The following is a 26,106-nucleotide window of genomic DNA, read 5'->3' on the forward strand; positions in this document are numbered from 1 at the left end:
TCTGCTTTGATTTACTTTTTTTTTTTTTTTTTTTGAGATGGGGTCTCACTCTGTTGCCCAGGCTGGCGTGATCTTGGCTCACTGCAACCTCCGCCTCCCAGGTTCAAGCAATTTTCCTGCCTCAGCCTCCTGAGTAGCTGGGATTACAGGCGCTTGCCACCATGCCCGGCTAATTTTTGTATTTTAGTAGAGGCAAGGTTTCCCCATGTTAGCCAGGCTGGTCTTGAACTCCTGACCTCAAGTGATCCGCCCGCCTCAGCATCTCAAAGTGTTGGGATTACAGGCGTGAGCCACCAGGCCCAGCCTGATTTGACCTACTTCTGAATAACCCACTTCTCTCTGATCATATTTCTGACCAGATTTTCCTGGTTCATATTGGTCATGTCACATGTCCTAATTATAGGTATTATGTTTGCCAAGAGTCACACATGCCCCAGCACACTGCCTTCCCCAAAAGTGGCTCTTGTAAACTGTTGAGGAACCAGAAGCCACACTATTAACACTAGAGTCTCGTGTTTAGTTTTACTTCTCCTAAGAGCCTCCTCTAATAGTAACAATATGGCCCCTTCCTTACATAGCTATATTCGTGCCTGTTATTCAGCTTTCCAAAGATAAACAATATCTTGTTCAGGGATACTTTTATCAGTGAAGAAAGAAAGAGAGAGAGAGAGAGAGAGAGAGAGAGAGAGAGAGAGAGAGAGAGAGAGAGGAAGGGAAGGGAAGGGAAGAAAGAGAAAGAAAGAGAGAGAAAGAGAGAAAAGAAAAAAGAAAAGAAAAGAAAAAAAAGAAAAGCAAGAAAAAACTCAACATCACAGCCAGGCATAGGTTACACCTACAAAGGAAGGGAAGAGGATGCAATTGGAGAGAACACAGGCTGGTGGTAGCAGTACCATTCTATTTCTTAACTTCTAGAGTAGGATGACAGGTGTCAATTTTAATAGTCTTTAAACCATATATAGGTTTTTAGACATTCTACTTAAGTATAATACACTGCTCAATTTAAGGATCGGAAACTAGCAAAAAACATTTTGCAACATACTGCACGTTACCCTTCACTAGTGACCAAGCTGTTTCTTCAACAAAGCAGTAAATAAAACATTATCTTCTGATTATATACGTTGGGGACAAACCGCCCCAAAAAAGCTTCTTGGTACTGTCGACACTCCCCCCCAAACCCCTCCATACTACTGCCCACCCCTCCCCTTAATGCAACTCTTCTCTGTGCCATTCACCCTTCCCCCAAGCCTCTTTACATTTCTAAGCCCTTATCCAGGTGCCACAGTGGAGCCAGCGGACTTCACTTATCAAACCTTGCCGCGATAAACAAACCCCAATTACAAACCATCCAGGACCACACAGGGGGAGGTCATGAGAAGCATAAACAAACTTTACCTATACCCTCCTGTAAGTTCCTTCATCTAGCTGTTTCGATAAACGTCACAAGATGATATATGGCAAAGTTAACCAACTAACGACCCCAGGGTCTCTCTCCCCCATATAAACCCCTCATTTTGTAAGCTCAGGGCTGCCTCCTCTGTCTGTGCTGGAGCAGCCAGCAGGTTCAATAAACTTACTCGCCTGACTTTGGGTCTATTCTTCCTTTCTCTCGACTGACCTTACAGTATATGAGATGCTGAATAAAAGAAGATATACCAAAAATGGAAGTTAATGTTTTCTAAAATTCTATATGAAATGTTTTCATTTTATTGTAAATCGCCAAAATATATATAAATATCATATAAAGAACATTCTGAATATGTTCAAATTACAGAAACATTACCCAAAAACATCATCACGTATTTGAAAAAGTAACTTTTACATATGAATAATACTCATCTTTTTTGCATAAAGATGATGCCAACCAACCTATCATTGGAAGGACATTAGGCTATGAGAAATTTTGCCAGTTGTAGTGAAGAACTGGTTTTTAAGCCATCCCCCATTTCCTAGTTCTTCATGCATGAGGTCATTAATTAATGATCTTCTAAAAGGAAAAACAAACCAAATTATCAAACTAGCTGTAGAAAAAAAAAAATAGTCAAGCAAGAGTTTGTGTAGTCAATGGTGTGGCTGATATTTTCACATTCATTTCTAACCACACTCTCAATCCCCATTATTGATTTGAAAAGGTTATTGGTTTCCTGGCAATCTCAGTGATTGTTTTAGTCCAGAAATGGGCACATGAGTTCAGGCAGCCCAATCACCACTGATTTATAGATGGCAGACGTGAAAAAGGTTCTCTTTCTACTAATGCATGTGAACAAGGAAGCATATATTACCAACTGCCACCACAAGGGAACTATCTTGGGATGAAGCCCACAGAAGAACAGACTGAAAAGTAACTGGATCTTTCTAGACTTTAAACCATGCCTGGAGAAAAATTTACCTATGAACTTCCTATTATGTGAGGTAATAAATGTCCTTACTGTTTATGCTAGAATCATGTATTTAATACTTGTGCCTAAAAACATTCTGAACAGAAGACTTGGTCCCTGACAATTTTGTGCAGTCACCATATCAAACCTGGAGATTGCCCTTTTAATGATATTATAGAATTTCCACAAATTTGGAGGGCATACTTTCAATACTTTGATTAATTATATATATCATCTGGCTTCATAAAATTATCTTTCAGGATTAGGGAACCTTTAAAAAGATAGTATGATGTCTTTTGAAGCAAATAAAACTGAAGTATAAGAAGTCCACGTGATGTGAAAAGATGTTACAAAAAAAACCCCAAAGAAATAAAAAATTAAAGAGGAAAAACAAAAAAATTTTAAAAAGAAGTCCATGTAATTATCAGTTGGGAGAAACATGGCATCCATACAAAAACATGGTGAACTGAGAAATAAATATGAATGCTCAAATTCAAAGTCACAAAGTTAATACTCTAAATGGCAGGAACAGATTTGTAACTCAGCCATTTCTTCCATGAGCATTTGTTCCATTTTTTCTATGAGCGATCTTTCTACTCGTGTACACATTTTATCAACAATTATACTCTACCCTCATTATGCTTAGCATCTTATTTTAAGAAAAATCTTAACACGCTGTTTCTTAATCAGAAAAAAATCATTAAAACTCTAAAGATGCAGTATACAAGTACCCATCACCTCACCAGAGTCTCTCTAGTAAAATCCTTTTGACCAAAGCACAATCCTACTCTCTAGTAAAATTTTACTCTCTAGCAAAATTCTTTTGACCAAAGCACAACCACGTTAAAGATTTCTAATCTAATCTAACATTAAAGATTAGAAATCTTTAACGTGGTTATCCATAAAAAAAAATTCCTAGTCTACTGTAACTAGAATTTTCTAAAGTCCTTAATACAGAATGAGGGAAATCATTTATTTGGACATCCTCATATAATGCTTAAAACCTGTTTTAGAATGCTTACAGAAAATGGATTAAAAATTTGACAATTCTGGAGAAGCCAAACAAAATCTATGATTGGAAAACACATGTTTCATGTTCTTATACTATAAATATTCCAGGATAGAGTACTGTCATTCGACCCACAAAAGACAAAAAGAGAAAGAAAACTCTCCAAGCTCTAACTTAAGGCTTCTCCACATTGGCAGCTCTTGGCATGTAACTTGCCCTGGCCATTTGTAACTGCTTAAGAATTGAAACAACCAAAGCATATTTTGCCCAAAAGTGACAGAAATGCAACAAATGACCAATTACTTGAGGGAAGGAAGAATGGAAGAAAAATCTACCACTGGCTAGAATTTCAGGGAACTTATAATTGGGAAAACTTCCAGCTAAAAAATACAAAGAAACAATTTTTAAGAGTTTCAAGGTTTTCATATTAATGTCAGGAATGATTATTACACTCCTCTAATTTTTTACTTCTGAAGTTCTTACTGTCTATCCTTTAAGTCTCTCGCCTCATAATTTCTATCTGTTTATAATTTTGCTGTATACTTTGAAGTAATCTGCTACCTGATTTTTTGAGATGGAGTTTCGCTCTTACTATCCAGGCTGGAGTGCAATGGCGCGATCTCAGCTCACCACAACCTCTGCCTACTGTGTTCAAGCGATTCTCCTGCCTTAGCCTCCCGAGTAGCAGGGATTACAGGCATGCACCACCACGCCCTGTTAATTTTGTATTTTTAGTAGAGACGGTATTTCTCCACGTTGGTCAGGCTGGTCTAGAGTTCCCGACCTCAGGTGATCTGCCCGCCTTGGCCTCCCAAAGTGCTGGGATTACAGTGTGAGCCATTGTGCCCAGCTGCTACCTGATTTTCTAATCAACTCATTTAACTCAGTGACTCTCTTCGCCTACAATTTACCACATATTTAAAGACATTTACACATATTTTCTATTAACTGCTCCTAAGATCCATCACATATATTCATCTAAATATATACGCTTGTGCTTCAGCCCAGGGTTCTGTATCTCTCAGGTTGTCCTCCAACCCGAAGAAGTGAAATCACTGCATCATCTCCATGGTTTAAGGATTATAAGCTGCCTGAGAGCCCCATCAGCCATTTGGCTTAGGAGGTTCATAGGTTAGTTTTAGAGTTAGGAGTAGAAAGGAGGTATAGTAGACACTGTAAAGAAGCACTCACATCCCATTTCAAGAAAGAACTGCTGGGAATCCTGCTTGTTGAAAGCCTCTATCTGTGAGATTCTACAGAAGCTGCCTGAGTTGCAGAGAGCCAACTTGTCCCTGGTCACAATTCTTCTCAGGCTGGCCCATGTTCAATATGGAATAACTGGAGTATAAAGGCCTGGCTATCTTGGCCCAACTTGGTATAGCTCTCAAGGCCATTCTGGCTCCAGAGCTTCCCAGGAAGTTAGTAAAGGTTGTCACATCTTAATTTCTCCTTCTGTCCAATACTGGTTCTATCCTCCACCTTCCCAAGCTGTTGAACATAAAGGAAACTCCTTACTGAGGAATATAACAACAATAGACTGACTGCACTGAGCCTCCATTTTCCCACAATCCCCTATCTAATTACTATTTTAAGACTTAAATTCCTACAAGCAAAGTGACCAAATAAAGTGACAGCATATTTTTTTAAACTATTCATTCATATCACCAGCCAGAAAGGCTAAGAAAATATTTTACAAAGCCTTTATTCCTTCTGCATCAAATTCATCTGGAATGACAGAAAAGATAAATGATTACCAAATTATACCATCTTCAGACCAAAATTTTTTTTTGGAATTCTTGTAAGACAGAAAGTAGATGAGAGCAAAATGACAACTAAGGGTAAGAAAAACCACAGCCCAAAACACACACAAAAGAGGTTCTACCATTTTCTACTATAGAAATAGGAGCCTTTTTTTTTTTTTAAAGGAACTAAACTCAAGAGAAATGACAAGCTCAGAAAACTTTACACAGAAAAGATGACTATGAATCAGGGCAAAGAATTACAGGGCTGTCTTCAGAAAAACAAGGCCAGTAAGTCTCCTATGTACATATACCTGAGCAGTTCACTCACAGAATTACATGTTTACTATATGGTTTACTCCCAGGAAGTTATGGTTTATAACGTGTTCTCTAAAAAGAAATGTCTATTTGCCCAGGGTTAGTAGTTCTCTAATCCTGTACTAGTTCCAAAGAGAGGAGGAGGAAGCAGCCAAAGGTAACAAATATCTCTATAAACAGGTAATCTTGAGGGTATGAGTATGTGTTGGAGAGGAAGGGAGAGGGCTATTAGAGACCGATTCTAGTTTTGGACTTGCAGAAAGACGATGAAGAAAACAGATAAAGAATTCATTTTAAGTGGAAACGTGCCTTAAAAAGCCTCAAAGAGGATTTTAAAAAATACCAAAACACATCTAGGAAACAGAAACCACCAGCTTGAAATGTCAAAATATACTGAATACATTTGCATACCCCTGCACCCATTTTCTCCTACACATTAATCAAGCTGTTGACTACCTATCAATGTCCAGGTCATCTACACAACACAAAACGAAGCACATGTTTTCAAGGACTTAAATCCTTAGATAATCCTTCTCTCACCTTACTAGATTACTCTCACCAGCTAGTTTGCTAACACAGTCTAGTTGCCACATGCCCTCCCTTCCAAAAAAGAAAACACATATCCAAGATGAATCTCCCTGGATTCATTACCATCATAACCAAAATTTTTACAAGTAGCCACGCATGGTGGCTCACACCTGTAATCTCAACACTTGGGAGGCTGAGGCAGGAGGACTGCTGGAGCCTAGGAGTTCAAGACTAGCCTGGGCAACAAAGCAAGATCTCTGTCTCTACAAAATGTACAAAAATTAGCTAGGCGTGGTGGCGCACACCTCTAGTTCCAGCTACTCAGGAGGCTGAGGCAGGAGAATCACTTGAGCCCAGGAGTTTGGGGCTGCAGTGAACCATGTTTCTGACACTGCACTCCAGCCTGGGCGACAAAGCAAGACCCTGTCTCAAAATAAAATAAAATAAATATAAATATATATATATATGAAAAATAAAGCTATAGTCATAGTCTAACACAGTGTTAAAAGTTAAAAGATTTATTGTTTAACAACCACTAAGTAGCAAGTACATATAGTCCCATATGTAAACCTAATTTTCAAGTCTAGGTCTCTCTTTACATGCTCTCAAATTAGCATGTCCTCCAACTACATAAAGGTGCAGCAATAAAAAAGTAGCAGATTGCATAGAATTCTACAGGCATACCACGTTGTATTGCACTTTGCTTTACTGTGCTTCACAGATACTGCATTCTTTACAAATTAAAGGTTCACAGCAACCCTGTGTAGAGCAAGTCTATCGGTGCCATTTTTCCAACAGCCATGTGCTCACTTAATGGCTCTGTGTCACATTTTGGCAAATCAATATTCCATACATTTTAATTATTATTGTTATCTGTTATGATGACCCGTGATCACCGATTTTTTTTTGATGTTACTACTGTAATTGTTTTGGGGAATCACTAACCGTGCCCACGAAAGGCAATAAACGATCGATAACTGTTGCATGTATTCTGACTGCACCACCAACAGGCCATTCCCTGGTCTTTCTCCCTCTCCTTGGGCTTCCATATTCCCTGATACACAACAATATTGAAAGTATGAATATTAATAACCCTACGATGACCTCTTAGTGTATAAGTGAAAGAAAGAGTTACTCATCTCTCACTTTAAATCCAAAGCTAGAAACCATTAAGCTTAGTGAGGAAGGCACTTTGAAAGCTGAGACAGACCAAAAGCTAGGCCTCTTGTGCCAAACAGCCAAGTTACGAATGCAAAGGAAACAGTCTTGAAGGAAATTTGAAGCGCTACTCCAGTGAATGCACAAAAGACAAGAAAGCAAAAACAGCCTTACTGCTGATATGGACATGGTCTGAGTGGTCTGGATAAAAGATCAAACCAGTCACAACATTCCCTTAAGCCAAACCCTACTCCAGTGAAAGGCCCTAACTCTCTCCTCAGTTCTATGAAGGCCAAGAGAAGTGAGGAAGCTGCAGAAGAAAAGTGTAAAGCTAGCAGAGGTTGGTTCGTGAGGTTGAAGGAAAGAAGCCATCTCCATAACATAAACGCGCAAGGTGAGGCAGCAAGTGCTGATGGAGAAGTGTAGCAAATTATCCAGAAGATCTAGCTGAGATCATTGATAAAGGTAGCTACACTAAACAATAGATTTTCAATCTCCATGAAACAGCCTTCTATTGAGGAAGATGCCATGTGGGACTTTCATAGAGAGGGGAGAGATATCAACATCTGGCTTCAAAGTTTTAAAGGACAGGCTGACTCTCCTCTTGTTAGGAACTAATGCTGGTGGTGCCGCCTTTAAGTTGAAGCAATTGCTCATTTACCATTCAGAAAATCCTAGGGACCTTAAGAATTATGCTAAATCTACTGTCTACGCTCTATAAATAGAACAACAAAGTCTGAATGACAGCACATCTGTTCACAGCACAGTTGATTGAGTATTTTCAGCCCATTATTGAGAACTATTGTTCAGAAAAAAGGATTCCTTTCAAAATATTATTGCTCACTGACAATGCACCTAGTTACCCAAGAGCTCTGATGGAGAGGTACAAGCAGATTAATGTTGTTTTCATGCCTGCTAACATAACATCCATTCTGCAGCCTACATCAAGGAGTAATTTTGACTTTCAAGTCTTTTTTTTAAATTTATTTATTTTTTGAAATGGAGTCTCATTCTGTCACCCAGGCTGGAGTGCAATGGCGCGATCTCAGCTCACTGCAACCTCCCCTTCCTGGGTTCAAGCGATTCTCCTGCCTCAGCCTCCTGAGTAGCTGGGACTACAGGCGCGCGCCACCGCACCTGGCCAATTTTTGTATTTTTAGTAGAGACAGGGTTTCGCCATGTTAGCCAGGTGGGTCTCGACTCTTGACCTCAGGTAATCCACCTACCTAGGCCTCCCAAAGAGCTGGGATTACAGGTGTGAGCCACCACACTCGGCCTCAAGTCTTATTAAAGTAATACATTTTGTAAGGCTGTATAGCTACCATAAATAGTGACTAATCTCATGGATCTAGGTAGAGTAAATTCAAAGCCTTCTGGAAAAGATTCATCATTCTTGATGCCATTAAGAACATTTGAGGTCAAAAGGCTGGGCACAGTGGCTCATGCCTGTAATCCCAGCACTTTGGGAGGCTGAGGTGGGCAGATCACTTGAGGTCAGGAGTTCCAGACCAGCCTGACCAACATGGTGAAACCCTGTCTCTACTAAAAATATAAAATTAGCCGGGCGTGGTGGCGCATGCCTGTAATCCCAGCTACTTGGGAGGCTGAGGCAGGAGAATCGCTTGAACCCAGGAGGCGGAGGTTGCAGTGAGCTGAGATCACGCCATTGCACTCCAGGCTGGACAAGAAGAGTGAAACTCCGTCTCAAAAAAAAGAAAAGAAAAAAAAAGAACATCTGAGGTCAAGATACCGACATTAACAGGAATTTGGAAGAAGCTGATTCCCATCCCTCCCCATAGATGACTTTGAGGGGTTCAAGATTTCAATGGAGGAAGTAACTGCAGATGTGCTGGAAACAGCAAAAGAAATAGAAGTGCAGCCTGAATGGATAAGAAACTGCTTCTTATAGATGAGCAAAGAAAGTAGTTTCTTTAAAAAAGAGAAAGAGAGAGAGAGAGAGAGAGAGAGAGAGAGAGAGAGCGCACCTTGTCACCCTGGCTGGAGTGCAGTGATATGATCCCAGCTCACCATAGCCTCGACCTCCCAGGTTCAAGTGTTCCTCCCACTTCAGTCTCCAGGGTAGTTGCATGCCATCATACTCAGCTAATTTTTTTTTTAAAGATACGGGGTCTCACTATGTTGTCCAGGCTGGTCTTGAACTCCTGGGCTCAAGTAATCCTCCTGCCTTGGCCTCCCAAAATGCTGTAATTACAGGCATGAGCCACTGTGCCTGGCCAAAAGGAGTTTCTTGAAATGGAATCTACTCCTAATAAAGGTGCTGTGAACATTGTGGAAATGATAACAACTAATTTAGAATACTACGTAAACTTAGTTAACAGAGCAGTGGCAGGGTTTGAGAGGACTGACTCCAGTTTTGAAAGAAGCTCTACTGTGAGTAAAATGCTTTCAAATAGCATCACATGCCACAGAGAAACCTTTCATAAAAGGAAGAGTCCACTGATGCAACAAAGTTCAATGTTTTCTTATTTTAACAAACTGCCACAGCCACCCTAACCTGCAGCAACCACCACCCTGATCATTCAGCAGATATCAACAACGATGCAAGACCCTCCATCAGCAAAAAGATAACAACTTGCTGAAAGTTCAGTTGATTGTTAGCACTTTTTAGCAAGGAAGTATTTTTTAACTAGAGTATGTACATTTTTTAGACATAATGCTACTGCACACTTACAGTGCAAACATAACTTTTATATGTAATAGGAAACAAAAAAAATTTTGTTTGACTGGTTTTATTACAATATTCGCAACAAACTGCAGTGGTCTGAAGCCAAACCTGCAATATCTCCCAGGTATGCCTCTATCTATTTTTTGGTACAATAGTTTCCTTTAAATAAGTTTCCAGTTTTAATTAAAGATAAAATATCTAACGGAGTATTAAGTAATTATTAACACCCATTACCCTGTTGGACTGAAACCATTTCGCTAAGTACTAACCAGTGTCACATAATCTGAAAATCCATGAGGTGTCATCCATCACTTCATCCCCCTTTTACAGATTAGACAACAGATACTCAGCGATGTTTATATATAATCTTTTAAAGGTAATGCAGCTGTATATAACAGAGCTGAGCTGAGAAAAAAGCCTAATTTCAAACCTCACAGAATATGCCTGTCTCAGACTAAAATTGCATTTTCATTGGAAAACATTCACTTGACCTAACATAAAAGTCGCATAATAAAACATCAATATGAAATACTAACAATCCTTCACTTTAGCCCTGAAACTATCTGCCAGGTGTTTTGCCCTCTAAACACACTTGCTGAAAACAGGAGTAACACATTCATCCACTCCACATCAAAATGTTTACTATCATCAAAAGGTTAAAATGTTCTTGGCTATAATAATAATTTTCTTTTAATGTGGATTTTTTCTTTGGTATTGGAAGGGCAGGGTTTGGGGGTGCTTTTAACTTCCTGAGTAATAGTCTGAGTTGGCAGCTTGGTACCATAAAAAGGGCAAATCTTAGGGGGCTGACTACTTTCAGTTATTTAACTCACTTATTTCTTAAAGGAAAAACATTTCAAGTAAATTTTAAAAGCTAGTTTTATCCAAGGCTCATCTGTGATCATCTCTCTGTATTACTTATGTTTACAATAACATGGCTAGTTAACGATCAGATTTTCGTTCAAGTATTTTTTAGCTAAAATGGAAATGTTTTAAATAGGATAAAGAAAAATGCTGAGTTTTTCTTACCTTTCCAAAGTATCCATCAATGTACAAATGTCTATATCAAACTGGGTCACTTTCTACTATGGCAAGGCCTTTCAAGGGCAAGGATTTTCACAAGGCAGAACAAAACTGCACTGCACATGCAGGTGGTTTTCACTTTTACTGAATAGCCAACTTATTGATGATTTAGATGGAGTCATATGACATTTTTCCATTTCCATCTACTCTACTTTTCTTTCTCATTGTTTAGTGTGCTCATGCACTTACAATTTCTTAGGAAAGTCCTCTTGATAAAACACAAATAATTACAATCCAACACATGTATAAATCAAACAATAATGAACAAGAAAAAAAATTACCTTTTGGATAATCTTCCAATAAGAGGTTGAAGTGACCTAATTGACAAAAGAAATCAGACTCCACTTTTCCTTCAGCTTTTAAGATTAGAGATTCATAGCAGCGAACAGCCTAGAAATAAAAAAATACAAATATGTAAGCAAAAAATAAAGCCCTAAAATACCTTTCCTCCCCAAGATAATGCATATAGCCTCCATTCAATCACCTAAGAAGTCAATATTGAAAATTTCACTTCTATCTTAGACATATTCAATACAGCATTCTATAGAAGGAACAGCTTCCCTATGTATTTATTAAAAGAGCCACTAGTTATGGCATAAGTACTTTTCCCATTTATACATGGAAACAATACTTGCCAAATAAGATAATGTAGGAGCACTTTGATAATTTTATTCATAAGTTGAAAAGTCTAAATTATTACTGTGGTCCCTGTTGATATAAACAAAAATGCTCTCAAATATAAATAATATACATCTTTCCCACAGGTGGGAAGAACTTTATTGAATTATGTGAGATCTCATAGAAACTCTACAGTAATAAAAGTACCTAAAATTTACACTGAACTGCTTTTACTGACTTTTTGCCAGAACGTCTACCAGTTTTAAACTACCATACACTGCCTTTCAATTGTCTTCTCCACATGATATACTTCAAACACACCAACTCTATTTCTGATCTTACTTCCTAACTCCAATACAAGCATATGCTCTCACTCTCACATTTCCTCCCCCAAAGAAAAACATAACATTATTTTAACAGTATCAATTAGTTTTTATAACACAGGACAACTGCAGGAGAAAATGAACAACAGAAAGAACCCAGTTGTAGAGCCTGACTACAAATTCCAGTTGTCATTTGCTACAGGAGATTCTGGGGAATTTATCCTCTCTATTTTAGTAACACTCAAAGAGCTGATAAAAGGATTAAAAGTAGAAAACTTCTGTAAGGCTTTATCTCAGTGTTCGGCACACAACAGGTACTTAATTGTTTCTTTACCATCACAGGTAATAACAAAGCTCTAATTCTCTCAAGGTTCCCAATACTTTTGTCAAAATTTCTCCCATTAACAATTCAGTGCTCCATAACATTGCTCTGTTAATAATGTGTCCCAGAATCATTAAAGTAAGGAATGTGTGTCAATTCTCAAATCTCTGATATACTCCCAGGAACACTTTCAAGTTTGGTACACACAAAGAAAGAAACTTGGTTAGTTTCTATCACAATAAAAAACTTTCACTACCACTTCAAGAACTTTGTCGAGATAAGAAAATGTGATGTGGGACAGAGTACTCACTTCGAATGCCTTCATTTTTCCTCTCCTGTAAAATACAGAGCCTTTAATATAGAGTTTAAAAATTTATATCCTAACATTTACCTATCCTAAGCACATAAATAAATATTCAACAAGTTTGGATAATCCATTCTAAACAAGGTGAATTCTAGGCTGAGTCTACTATCCTTAAAGCCTAAGGGTTTATAAAAGAACTTGTCTTCAATTCCTATTCTACTCTTAGCTATATGTACCAAATCATAATCACTGAAAACTAATCTTTCTGCTTCCCTATAATCAAAAAAGTCTGAACGCTACACTGAAGTCTCAGAAATTACTATAATCTGAAGGTATGAAATTTCAAAATCCTTTTTACTTAAGTCATATATAATTCTTATCTAGCAGATGGTTAGAGTATAAAAATACAATTTATTACAGTGCTTTATAGTATCAGAGAAATACATAACATTACTGGGATACAATGGAATTCTTAATTTTACATTAAATGAATAAGAATATTGTAAAGTTCTCACGATAATAGTGAGCGTATGATTTTCTAAAACTCTTAGGTTATTTATAAACCTTTCCTACTCCTCTGAGAGCTTCATATGGCTGATTAACATTAAATTTATAAGCAACTATATTTTCATGGTAAAAAGGATTCAAGATACAAACACAAATTTTCTTTAATGATATAAACAAAAAAGATGCCAACACTGTTTACTACCTCTTATACCCTTCATGCCACTGCCTTGATCATCAATTGCCTATCTTCTACTTGTCATAAAACTAAGGAACACACCAAAATTAATATTATACATAATGCTGATCATCATGAAATATAAAATCAGGTAAAAACCAGAATGGTTGATTTTAAATTCAGGTACCCATATACTCAGGCTAATCACAAATTCTTAATTTCCCCATAAAGCTGCCATGCACCTACCAAACTAACGTTGGTGGTCAATGATGCTGACAGAGCCAAACATCAAATGAGATGAAAATGAGCAAAAAGGCAGAAGAAAGTTGCCAAGAACTCTGTATTACCACTTCATAGTGAAACTTTATGAATTTATTCGAAGTATCTGAGGTAATTCTAATATCAGATATAGCCAAATATCTAACACACTTTTTAAAGAACATTTAAAGGAAAATAAGTAACTTGAGATAATTTCCAATACTCCTAACTCATACAATAATCTAGAATAAAACACAGAAATTTTTATATTTTTACCCAAAAGGCTAACGATAACAGAAGATATATAATTACTGTTTAGATGCAGAACGATGTTCAGATAACTTCCATAAAGCAAAAATATCTCCAGTCAATAGGATTATTTTTATTTCTTGCTTTTTAAATTTTAAATGTACACAAGTAAAATCATCCCTGTACAGTATCTTCATACACAACTGCAGAGAAGGAGGACTGGAATATAAAACAGGTGCTAAAAAAAGAAAGTCTAGGGACACATGTTCTCAGGATCTCCTGAGGGCTGTGTCACAGCAAAAAAAAGTCTATATAGTTGTCTCACACAGAATCTTCCTTGTATTTTGTTCATTTTACTTTTCTATATTTTTGAGATTTTTTTCATAATTAACCTATATTATTTCTATTCTTATAAAAATAATTAAAAGGACCAGGCGCGGTGGCTCACGCCTGTAATCCCAGCACTTTGGGAGGCTGAGGCAGGCGGATCACGAGGTCAGGAGATCGAGACCATCCTGGCTATCACGGTGAAACCCTGTCTCTGCTAAAAACACAAAAAAATAAGCCAGGCATGGTGGTGGGCGCCTGTAGTCCCAGCTACTCAGGAGGCTGAGGCAAGAGAATTGCTTGAACCTGGGAGGCAGAGGTTGCAGTGAGGTGAGATCGTACCACTGCACTCCAACCATGGGCGACAGAGCTAGACTCAGTCTCAAAACAAACAAACAAACAAAAAATCATTAAAGAATGATTATACTTTCCCCCTGGGACTCATCCCTACCTTTAGTGTAAGGATAGTCAGAAATTTGAAAGAAAATCATTTGTGGTTGCATCAGCAATCAACAGAGCAATTTCTGCAATGATACAAATACCCTATGATCTGTGCTGTCCAATACAGTAGTCACTAGACACATGTGGTTACTGAGCACTTTGAAACATGGTTAGGGCAAGTGGACAAGTCAATTTTTAAATTGTTTCATTTTAATATTTAAATTTAAATAAACATGTGGCTAATGGCTATCATACTGGACAGTATAGACCTTGATAATTCTTAAAGCCTAAAAACAACTTAATATTCAATCCATATACTAAATATTAGGAAAGCAAAATTTCTTATGTTTATAAATCAAAAGTCTATAAAAATAATAAAATTGCAGCAAGGAGGATAAAAGCAATACCCTCCACAAAAATCACTGTTACATCCTCTAATTGTTTATCGCTGGTGGATTGCACATCCATAATCCTTACTACCGTACTAGGAAAAAAAAAAAAAAAAAAAAAACACTGAAAAGGTAAATAAATAAACTAAGATCCTCCCAGCTACGTAGAAAGCTTGGGTGTGTTTTTTATTTCCATCATAGTGCCATATTCCACAACATTCAATATAACTTGTGCGTGGTATCTGCTGCACTGTTATTATTTTTAAAACCAGCTATCCCAGAAAAGTAACATTACCATTACCCTGTATTTCTAAACCTTGACAGATGAAGTTCTGAGCTTGTGAACACAGACATGTAACTAATTTAATTTTTTTAATGTGCAGTATTAATCTTTTATGATGAACTTGGTCAGTGCCTTGCTAAAATAGGACACTGTCAATATTTTAGAATTGTTAAATATATGCAACATTTAAACTTTTTTTTTCCAATTTAAAAGATTAACTACCGTAGCTGAGTGACTACAAATGGTAGAGAAAATATAGATTTTAATACCCCAATGGTTTTAAATGAAGTGAAATTTTTAGGCTGAATATAATAAAAACAAATATGCAGTCCTGCCCATAATTTTAATTTTTAATTTTTAATTTTTTGGGATGGAGTTTCGCTCTTGTTGCCCAGGCTACAATGCAATGGCGTGGTCTCAGCTCACTGCAACCTCAGCCTCCTGCGTTCAAGCAATTCTCCTGCCTCAGCCTCCCAGGTAGCTGGAATAATAGGCACCCACCAGCATGCCCGGCTAATTTTTGTATTTTTAGTAGAGATGGGGTTTCACCATGTTGGCCAGGCTGGTCTTGAACTCCTGACCTCAGGTGATCCGCCCACCTTGGCCTCCTTAAGTAGTGGGATTACAGGTGTGAGCCACCACGCCCGACCCTGCCCATAATTTTTAAAAGCCAGCCATACACATACACAGTGGTTGAGCATCCAGCAACCAGCAGACTCCTTAAAACAGATTAAGGGATTTAAGCAGACAACAGGTCAATGTATCATCCGTGAAATATGGTCATTTGGTCAGGCATGATGGCTCACGCCTATAATCCCAGCACGCCTATAATCCCAGCACAAGGCAGGAGGAGTCCATGAGCCCAGGAGTTTGAGACCAGCCTGGGCAACATAGGGAGGCCTCGTCTCTACAAAAATTAAAAAAAAATTAGCCAGGCATGGTGTGGTGCATGCCTATGATCCCAGCTACGTGGGAAGCTTGAGGCGGGAAGATGACTTGGGTCTGGGAAGTTGAGGCTACAGTGAGCCATGATTGCACCACTACATTCCAGCCTGGATGACAGAGCAAGACCCTGTCGAAGGAAAAGGAAAAGGAAAAAAAAGGAAATTTTAAAAGTATTCATGGCCCAAATTAATAAAGTATATTATACACATCAACAGGAATAATCAGCTCACCAAGGTCTAGTCTGATCAGATCTCCAGCATTATCAGTTCTGAATACCACATTTCAACAGGTGATAACGTAAAGAGGGCTACAAGTTTGATAAAGGATGTGGAAACTGTCATAAGAAAACTATCTTAACTAAGTTTAACTGAGGAGAATCAAACGGGATTGAAGCTTACTTAAATATTTAAAAAGCGGTCACTTAGAAGAGAAGATTAACTGCACTCTGGGTAGTGCCAATGAATGAGTATAACTTATAAGCAAGTTTAATTCAGTTCATTCAGAAAGTAGGAAAAATTAAACACACCAAAAATTAAATGGGCCATCACTGGCTCATATCAATGCAAAGAATTAAAGCATATATTACTAAGCTATTTTAGTGGGAGTTAGAAAGGAGATACCATATTTTGGATACAATTCTGATTTGCACTTTTTTTAAATCCTTGGACTCTATAATTCTAAGTATAACCCTGTAAAATTTATACAATAAAAAATAAGAAAATTAAAAATTAAAAAAGAATTATGGTTTTTAGAAGCTTACAACTTTCTCAATAAAAGACCACTCAAGACAACACAGCTTTAAAATAAGACTATTTTAGGGAAAAAGAAAAACCCCTATATTAACCTAATGGGAATAAATATTTCAAACATTTTTATTAAAATCACTGAAATATTACCAGTTGTTTAATGGGTATAGTTTCAGTTTTACAAGATGAAAAGAGTTCCGGAGACTAACACTACTGAACAGCACATTTGAAAAGGTTACTTACAATGGCAAATTGCATGTTATGTATATTTTGCACTAGTTTTTTTTTTTTTTTTTTTTTTTTTTAAGGTACTAAACTAGATAATACCTGTGAATAATTTAAAACACTTAGTATTATACCAGTAACTCATCAATGAGCACCTACTCCATCCTGGTCACTTTTATTGGCTGCTGGGTATCCAAAGTGAAGGCAAACTGGTTCCTGTCTCCTTTATTTTCCTCTATATCATTTTTTTCTCCTCAATCCTCTTTTCTAACCCATCTGTCTTCCTCACTCCTCTTTATTCCTTGGCTCCACCTTACTATCTCGGTCCTTAACTAAAGATACTTTCCCAAGAGTCACCTTTGTGCCCTATAAACTTCTGTTTACACAAGAGAAGGGGGTGGCGGGGAAGGGAGTAAGAAGAAAGACATGGAAGAAGAAATCTTTTAACTCTAAACAACATACCAGACTTTTTCCACTTGGACATCCCAACATCATCTTAAATTTGCCAAATAAAAATTAAGTTTCTTGCACTGTTCAAAAATTCTCTCTTTATGTTTCCTTTTCATTAACAGCACCTAGTCAAATCACTTCTTTATGCCTACACATCTAATTGATTACTGCTAAGTCTTCCCTAACACTTCTCCCATAACCATTCCCCTTTTTCTTTTTACCTATTATTTCCCCAAATTCCAATGAATGCCCGTACTACACCATTACTGCCACTTGTTGCTCCTTTACTGGTCTGTTTCTACAGCCCAACTCATACCCTAAACAAACAAAACCCACTCTTACAGCAATGCTATTTATTGTCATGCTTCCCAGCTTTTAAACTTCCAATTATTTCCTACTGCCTATAACAGTGAGTACTTGGCTCCAGTCCCAGCCTACACATCCATATTTTGTCTTTCCCTGTTCCCCAACACAAAGCCCACTCTACTCCAACCCCACATCAAACTCTCATCCCACTAACTTCCTACATTTTTAACAGCTTGTTATTCAGACATCCTAAAGAGGTGGCAAACTATGTAACTACAGCAGATCACCCCTGCTCCTTCTGACACAGATGAGTAAAAGAATTTGTTGCAGCAATCCAGACAATATCAAGAAAAGGTGTTTCTCTACTGCACCAGTACCATCACCACCACCCGCTTAGTTATTAGAGTGTTTTCTTACTCTACATTATGTATAAAGAGACATAATATCTAATGTGTAATATTACTATTCTTCTGACCTGTTCCCAACAAATCCCTAAAAGTGTATGCATCATTAAACTTGATATCCTTTCCAGAAAGATGTGTCGTAAATCAGAAGGAAATTCTTCCTGTTTGTGGGTATTGGGCAATGCCTTTGCCTGGCTGCTTTTAAAACACCATAAATATGCTTAGGAATTTAAAAGGATTGAAACTACCTGAACCTAAACCATTTTTGAAACGTCAACACATTATACTTTTTTTTTTTTTATGAGAGAAGAGTTACAATTAAAATAATCTTAAGTTGTTGTTGTTGTTGTTTTCGTTTTTTTTTTTTTTTTTTTTTTTTTCTTTTTTTAAGGCAAGGTCTCACTCTGTTACCCAGGCTGGAGTGTAGTGGCACAATCACAGCTCACTGCAGCCTTGATCTCCCAGGCTTAGGTGATCCTCCCACTTCAACCCCCTCAGGTGGCTGGGACTACAGGCACACGCCACTATGCCTGGCTAATTTTTGTACTTTTTGTAGAGACGGGGTTTCACCATGCTGGCCAGGCTGGTCTCAAATGATCCACCTGCCTTGGCCTCCCAAAGTGCTGGGATTACAGGCATAAAGTATTACTGATTCTTAATGACATATCTACTCCTGAACTTACATATCAAACGCAGACTTTTTCTTTTTAATTTCATTTACTATTTTTGAAAATTTATTTATCACCACTTCAAAAAGGCACATATAGCAAAAAGTCTCTCTCCTAGTCCTGACCCCAGCCACCCAGTTCCCTTTCCCAGGAGCAACAAATGTTTAAAATTTCTAACATATTCAAGATTATATTGTAAAGAAAAAAAAAAGAGAGAGAGATCGTGCAGATGTAAGCACATATACTTTCCCTACCTTACTAATATTTTTATAAACACTGTTTTGTAACTTGCTTCAGATTCTAGGTGTCTCAGATATCCTTTCTCCTCCCCTTTGTTAATAGAACCCCTAAATTTAATTAGGCACATTTTTACACAGACTGAAGGCTGAGATTCCCAGCCATCCTTGCAGGTGTGGCTTGGTGATTAAATTCTGACCAATGGAATATAAGGGAAAGACAGGCTCCACTTCAACCCCTCCTCTGCCTACTTGGGTAGAATCACCCAGATGGCAAGAACTTCAGTAACTCTCCTGGACTAAGAGGCAGATGCCATAGCTGAGAACGGCAGAGTAGGAAATGGAAGCCCATGTTCCTGGAACAGTAGAGTTCCAGTGCAGCCCAGAACTGACTGACTGTTGAGAATTCTTTAAGAGACAGATGTGTGTGTAACCCTCTGTCCTCGCTTAAGAACAAAAACAAACAAACAAAAAAAAACAAAGCTGGCTGCAATGGCTCACACCTGTAATCCCAGCACTTTGGGAGGCTGAGGTGGGGGGATTACTGGAGACCAGCCTGGGCAACATAGGGAGACTCCCATCTCTACAAAAACATTTTTAAAAATTATGCTGGCATGATGGTACACATCTGTGGTCCCAGCTACTCAGGAGGCTGAGGTGGTAGGATCACTTGAGCCCAGGAGGTGGTGGCTGCGGTGAGCTGTGATCATGCCACTGCAGCCTGGGTAACAGAGTGAGACCCTGTCTCAAAACAAAACCAACAACAACAACAACAAAACAACTGCCTAATGAAATAATCATTAACACACACAAAAAGGATAGAGGGAAGAAAAAAAGAAAACCAGTTAATCGTCATCCATATCTAACATTTTAGAGATGATAAAGGAACTTATACATTTGTCACTCTACGCTGTCTCTCTCTTTCCTACTTTCAATTAATACACATCTTTTGTCAAAAGAGTCAGTAGAGGGGCCAGGCGTGGTGGCTCGCACCTATAATCCCAGCACTTTGGGAGACTGAGGTGAGACCAACCAGGCCAACATGATGAAAACCTGCCTCTACTAAAAATACAAAACATTAGCTGGGCGTGGTGGTGGGCACCTGTAATTCCAGCCACTCAGGAGGAGGCTGAGGCAGGAGACTCGCTTGAACCTGGGAGGCGGAGGTTGCAGTGAGCAGAAATCACGCCACTGCACTCCAGCCTGGGCAATGAGAGTGAAACTCTGTCTCAGAAAAAAAAGAGTCGGTAGAATAAAAGTTACAGATGCCAGTCTCAATCCTAGATTTTTCAGTCTCTTTGGACCTACTCCTCTGCATTCATGGGATGTGGTGAATGCTAAGGAGTAAACAAGCATCATTCCACATTCAAGAAACCATCACTGGCACCTGAAGAATCATTCTTTTTCAAATAAACTATTTAAAACACTTTGCTATCGCAAAATACTCTCAAAGAATTACACTACTGAAATCAAACTAGACAACTTAGTAAAGTGCTGATAGCTAATATTTGAGCTCTTGATATGTACCAAGCACTATTCTAAGCAACTTACATATACTTATTCTTTAATCCTCACAATCACTATGAAATGGGGTCTATTACACTAATTATCCCTACTTCACTGACAGGAAAACTGAGGCCTAAGTAAATCCTGTGCTCATGGTCACAAAACTACAAATTAGCAAAGGGTGGATTCAAACAGTATGGCTTCACAGCCTCTGAGCAGTAAGGTAGTTGACTCAGGTCATGCCCAGGGACCTAAAGTCAAGTGCAAAAACGACCCTCTCCATAATCAGCTTTCTCTCCTACACACTAGCTCCTCCTCCCCACCAACTCCACACCAAGCAGAAAAGCAACACATAAAATTTCAACTCCCAGCTCTCAGAAACCATTCCAAGACTTAGCCTCAGTTCTCACCCCTCTTTATTTTAAATCATTATAAAAAGCAATAATCACTATTACAAAAAATAAAAAAAAACCAGACATAAACACATCCAAAAGTAACCCAACCATAAAAAAACTAAGTTCCCATATTCAAAAGACACCTGTGACAGAAAAATAAAACACTACTACAGATATACATATGTATATGTATAAAATAATATACCAGTTCAGACTAAGTGTGGTATGTATCTGGAAAATGATAAACAGCTTTATCCTACTTTTTTGCAGCTTCGGAATGACAACTCCTCAGTTTACCTTGTGTTGTTGATTTTTCTCTCTTTAATATTTTTGGCAAATGTTAGGAATAACGCTCAAAATCCTAAGGAAATTGAACACTCGAACAAAAGATTCTTAGCAAAGCAATTTTACTTCTGCACAGAGGGGTGCCTCCCTGGCCAGTCGCCATGAGAGCACACCTGAACAAAGGGGCAAGAGAGTCTTTATTCCTGATGCAAGTCCTGCCCCTGTACCCTTTCCTCACTGGCCGGGGTCAGATCGTACAATCTAAACTAATCCCAGTTAGCTAAACATTTGAATTTTTTTAGATAAGGTGGGCACGTAAAAGAAAGTGGAGAGGAAAGGGGAAGGGGTGTCTGTAATGAGCTAGAAAGTCCTCTTTCCAAATAAGGAAAGGAATGTGAGCTGGTACTGATAACGCCTGGTACTGTGGCGTGCCTGGGCATCTAACAAAGGCAAAAAGGGGAAAAAAAGGAGAAAAAGGAAAAAGGGGGAAGGGAGGGTACTATGAATTAAAGAATAAAAGACTGATCAGATTATTTGGAGAGAAACTTCATCATATTCCACAGCAAAGAAATGACAAATACAGCTGCAACAAAGCAAACTAAGCTGTACTGTCTCAACAGTCAATAAGTTGCTGTTTTACTACTAACTCCAAAACTTTTATCTTAGATGCATGCAACCACATAAATTAATGGATTCTATATTCACACACACAGACACACACACACAAACACACACTCACACCCAGGGTATACATTAAATAAAAAGAAGTTGTATTGACATAACAGCTAAGTTATTTTCCAAGTATTTTTGTAGCATCCTAAATGTAACATTGTAAAGACGGAATACATTCAAGTACGTTATAAAGTCTCCTTACTCAAATTAAGAATACAAATTAAGCCTTAAATGATCTTTTAAAAACTGTATATTTTAAAATTGGGGGCCAAGGACAGTATGAGAGATAATTTCAGTTCAGAATGATCCTGTGATTTTCCATATAAAAAAGTTGGCGAGGCCGGGCATGGTGGCTCACGCCTGTAATCCCAGCACTTTGGGAGGCCGAGGCAGGTGGATCACGATGTCAGGAGTTCGAGACCAGCCTGGCCAATAAGGTGAAACCCCGTCTCTACCAAAAATACAAAAATTAGCAGGGCGTGGTGGCACGCGCCTGTAGTCCCAGCTATTCAAAGGCAGAGGCAGAAGAATCGCTTGAACCTGGGAGGCGGAGCTTGCAGTGAGATGCGCCACTGCACTCCAGCCTAGGTGACAGAGCAAGACTCCATCTCAAAAAAAAAAAAAAAAAGATTGGAATTATAACCCTTTATTTTTAAATTTAATTTGCTTGTGCTACTCCCACGGGGTCTATTATTTACCTAGAGGTTTGGTCTATTATTTACCTAGAGATTGACAGAAACAGTCTTACAGTAAATCATTATGCCTGTCATTTAAGCTGTACACATTTAACTCAGAATTCCAAAGATACATGTATAAAGAAAGCCTGCCTGGAGCAAAATTATGTAGACCATATCTTTATGAAAGTAAAAGACTACATTATTCTGCTCACTGTACCCTGGTCAAATATGTAGTTCAAATTAATATCTTTGGTAGCAAAGTATGCATTCCTTTGCCTTACGCACATTTTTAAATAAATGCACATAAAAAGGAAGAAGCAAGTACTTCAGATTGCATGAAAAGGTGGAAGAGATAGAGTTTATGAGCATGAGCTCCACCGAAAATATGCCTTGAATTCCACAACTTCTAATATGTAGGCACTTAGATTTATTTCTTGAACATATGAAAAACCTTAAATCTAGAGAAACTGCAACACGATAAAGGATCTTCCCCCAAAATAAGTGTCTTAAAATAAAAAATTTAAAAAAGCTTTTTAATAGGCCCAAATATACCCTTTCAGACTTTTCACTATGCATGTATGCAAAGAGTAAAAATCTCTTTTGAAAGGTCTCACTTTGTCACTGAGGCTAGGGTGCAGAGGTGCGCCATCATGTTCACTGCAGCCTGGACCTCCCAGGCTCAAGCGATCCTACTGCCTCAGCCTCCGGAGTAGCTGGAACTACAGGCACACACCACCACGCCCGGCCAATTTTTGTATTTTTTTGTAGAGACAAGGTTTCGCCACGTTGAACAAGCTGGTCTCCCAAACTCCCGAACTCAAGTGATCTAGCTGCCTCGGCCTCCCACAGTGCTAGGATTACAGAAGTGAGCCACCGCACCCAGCCTAGTACAAATCTTTACATGCAATTTTATAAAGTTTTATAAAATTTGTATTTAATTCAATATATTGTTTATCATGTCAAAACACATAGATCTCAAAATTAACATCTGCATAGCACTTTACTGAACAGTTAAACTATAATTTGTTTCTATTGAAGAGTATGTGACTGTTAACCAAGTTTTTGCTATTATTAGGGTAAGTTCCTCGCAGTCAAATTAAAAGCACAATTTAAGCTTCTGATAAGCCAACCAGCAAAGCTCAACCAATGTAACCTTCCACTAGCAGTGCTTATTTCAAGTTTTTTTCATTACTTTTTCCCTAATATTTACCAGCTAAGTTTATTACTTCTTTAATGAATTATCAGCTTGTCCATACATCGTGCACAGTTATCGGTATACTACATCATAGTTCTTTTCCTAAATGATCTGTCAGGTGCTATTTATATATAAAGGATTTCTATATATAATGTTACAGAATATTTTTTCCCAGACTGCATTTACCTTTGACTTCTTTACAGAGTTTTTGATGTAAAAGTTTCCCTATTTTCTCAAAATCACCCACCATTTCCTTTACAGTACATAGGTTCAGTTCAGAATTAGAAAATCCCCAGAACCTGACCCAATGTAAACACTTACCAATATTTTCTTCTACTGTAAAATAAGCAACTAATTGCATTTTTCTTCCCTGTGCAATGTTGTACTGGCCAGGTATGAGTCAAGATCTTTAATTTCCCCCTTCTCTCATGAACTAAAAAACTTAACCATGCACACACAGCCCTGTTTCTGGAATTTATATTCTACAACCAAAGTTCTTCAACGAATACACTGGTAATGGGTAATAGGAGTGGCAAGACAGGGAGAGCTTTTAACCACTAGAGCACTGGCTGGCATAAAACAGCCAGGATGCCAGGGCAGCCAAAGTCTTTCAAACAGAGCCCTTGTATATGTACCAATCTTAAGAGCCCTCAAGAAATTCTCTCAGTAATTGGTACTATCAATTTTCCATGTAAGCCATAAAATGAAGAGTCAGAAAGGGTTTCCACTTCAGGACAACCACTGAAACCTTGTGCTGAAAACTAAAGATGTCAGGTAAAACACAATGGCAGGCAACCAACACAAAGTTCTTAACTTCAAAGTTCTTAAGTCCTACAAAGAATGGACTTTGGGGGCGGTCAGGGGAACCAGAACTAAGAGAACTGGAGACAGAATATCAATGTGACTTTTTGTATGACATTCTGAAAGCCTGTTGAATCTTAGTGTTGGGTTTAGGGGTCTTATTTGGGGGACAGAACACAAGGCCGGAAAGCCACCTAAGAGTCAAATAAGACACCCCCTCAGAACACTGAGCGCCTCAATGAGCGAACACATTCAATCTAAGTAAAAACTAAAATGCAATGATAAAACAATTTTTAAATGTTATTTTAAAACTGTTCTTAAAGGACAAAGAAAACTGCCAATCCATGATGGCAATCAGTGGAAAAGAAAATCTGAGTATTGGCCGGGCGCGGTGGCTCACGCCTGTAATCCTAGCACTTTAGGAGGCCGAGGTGGGCGGATCATGAGGTCAGGAGATCAAGACCATCCTGGTTAACACGGTGAAACCCCATCTCTGCTAAAAATACAAAAAATTAACCAGACATGGTGGCCCGCGCCTGTAACCCCAGCTACTCAGGCGGCTGAGGCAGGAGAATGGCGTGAACCCCGGAGGTGGAGCTTGCAGTGAGCCGACATCGTGCCACTGCACTCCAGCCCGGGCGACAGAGCGAGACTCATCAAAAAAAAAAAGAGAGAGAGAGAAAGAGAGAGAGAGAGAGAGAGAGAGAGAGAGAGAGAGAGAGAGAGAGAGAGAAAGAAAATCTGAGGATTTACAACCATAAGCCTGAATTCATCTGACCTGGGTAGAACACAAACTTCAGATGACAATTTAACTATAGATAGTCTTCAACTAATAACAATCCAAAGTATAGGCCAAAATCAAACACAGTACTATCACATTCCTGGCCTAAAAGAAATCCTACAGTTCCCTCCGCCCCCCAAAAAAAGTCTTTATATTCAAAAGCTCACTATATCTGGTGGGGAGATGGAGGGTAAGGGCAGAGCAAAGAAGGTAATCCATATGTAGATATATTTAAATGAATATTATTTAATGCAATATTTTAATCACAACAAATATGCTAAGACAAAGACTTTCAACAAAATTTTTAAATCCAGATCTATGCAATTTAGACACACCTAAAATATAACATAGAAAGATTTAAAGAAAAAAGACAGAAAAATGCTACAAACATAAAAGAAAGTTAGCATTGTACCAGATACCATGAGTCACAATAAAGATACAGAAATCAAGAGAGCTGGTGCATGAATACATATATTTAGCAATAAAGAGCTCAGAAACAGAACTTGTACGTGTGGAAAACCGTAACGCAACTTGCAAACAATAACCTAACAAAAAAGTGGTGGCAAGCCTGCAAGTTATTTCTAACGGGAGAAAAAAAAAAAAACAAAAAATAAAGTGGACTCCTGTATCTACATATAAAAAAACCTATTAAAGGCCCTAACGTGAAACTATATAAATCCTTAAGAAGAAAACACAGAAAAATGGCTCTGACATCAGGATAG

General features: G+C 38.2%; 1 protein-coding gene across 17 annotated transcripts in view; it reads right to left on the reverse strand.

Annotated features, from left to right (window-relative positions):
* The window catches only part of KDM6A (lysine demethylase 6A), a 234,358-nt gene that overhangs the window by 137,291 nt on the left and 70,961 nt on the right, over window positions 1-26,106 (reverse strand). For all 17 annotated transcript variants that reach the window (XM_007991467.3, XM_007991469.3, XM_007991468.3 and 14 more), the window contains exon 3: window positions 11,178-11,286. In XM_007991467.3, coding sequence (XP_007989658.1) covers window positions 11,178-11,286 — 109 coding nt within the window. The remainder of the gene's footprint in view (window positions 1-11,177; window positions 11,287-26,106) is intronic.

This window comes from Chlorocebus sabaeus, chromosome X, assembly GCF_047675955.1.
Source record: "Chlorocebus sabaeus isolate Y175 chromosome X, mChlSab1.0.hap1, whole genome shotgun sequence".
In the NCBI taxonomy this organism is placed as follows: Eukaryota; Metazoa; Chordata; class Mammalia; order Primates; family Cercopithecidae; genus Chlorocebus; species Chlorocebus sabaeus.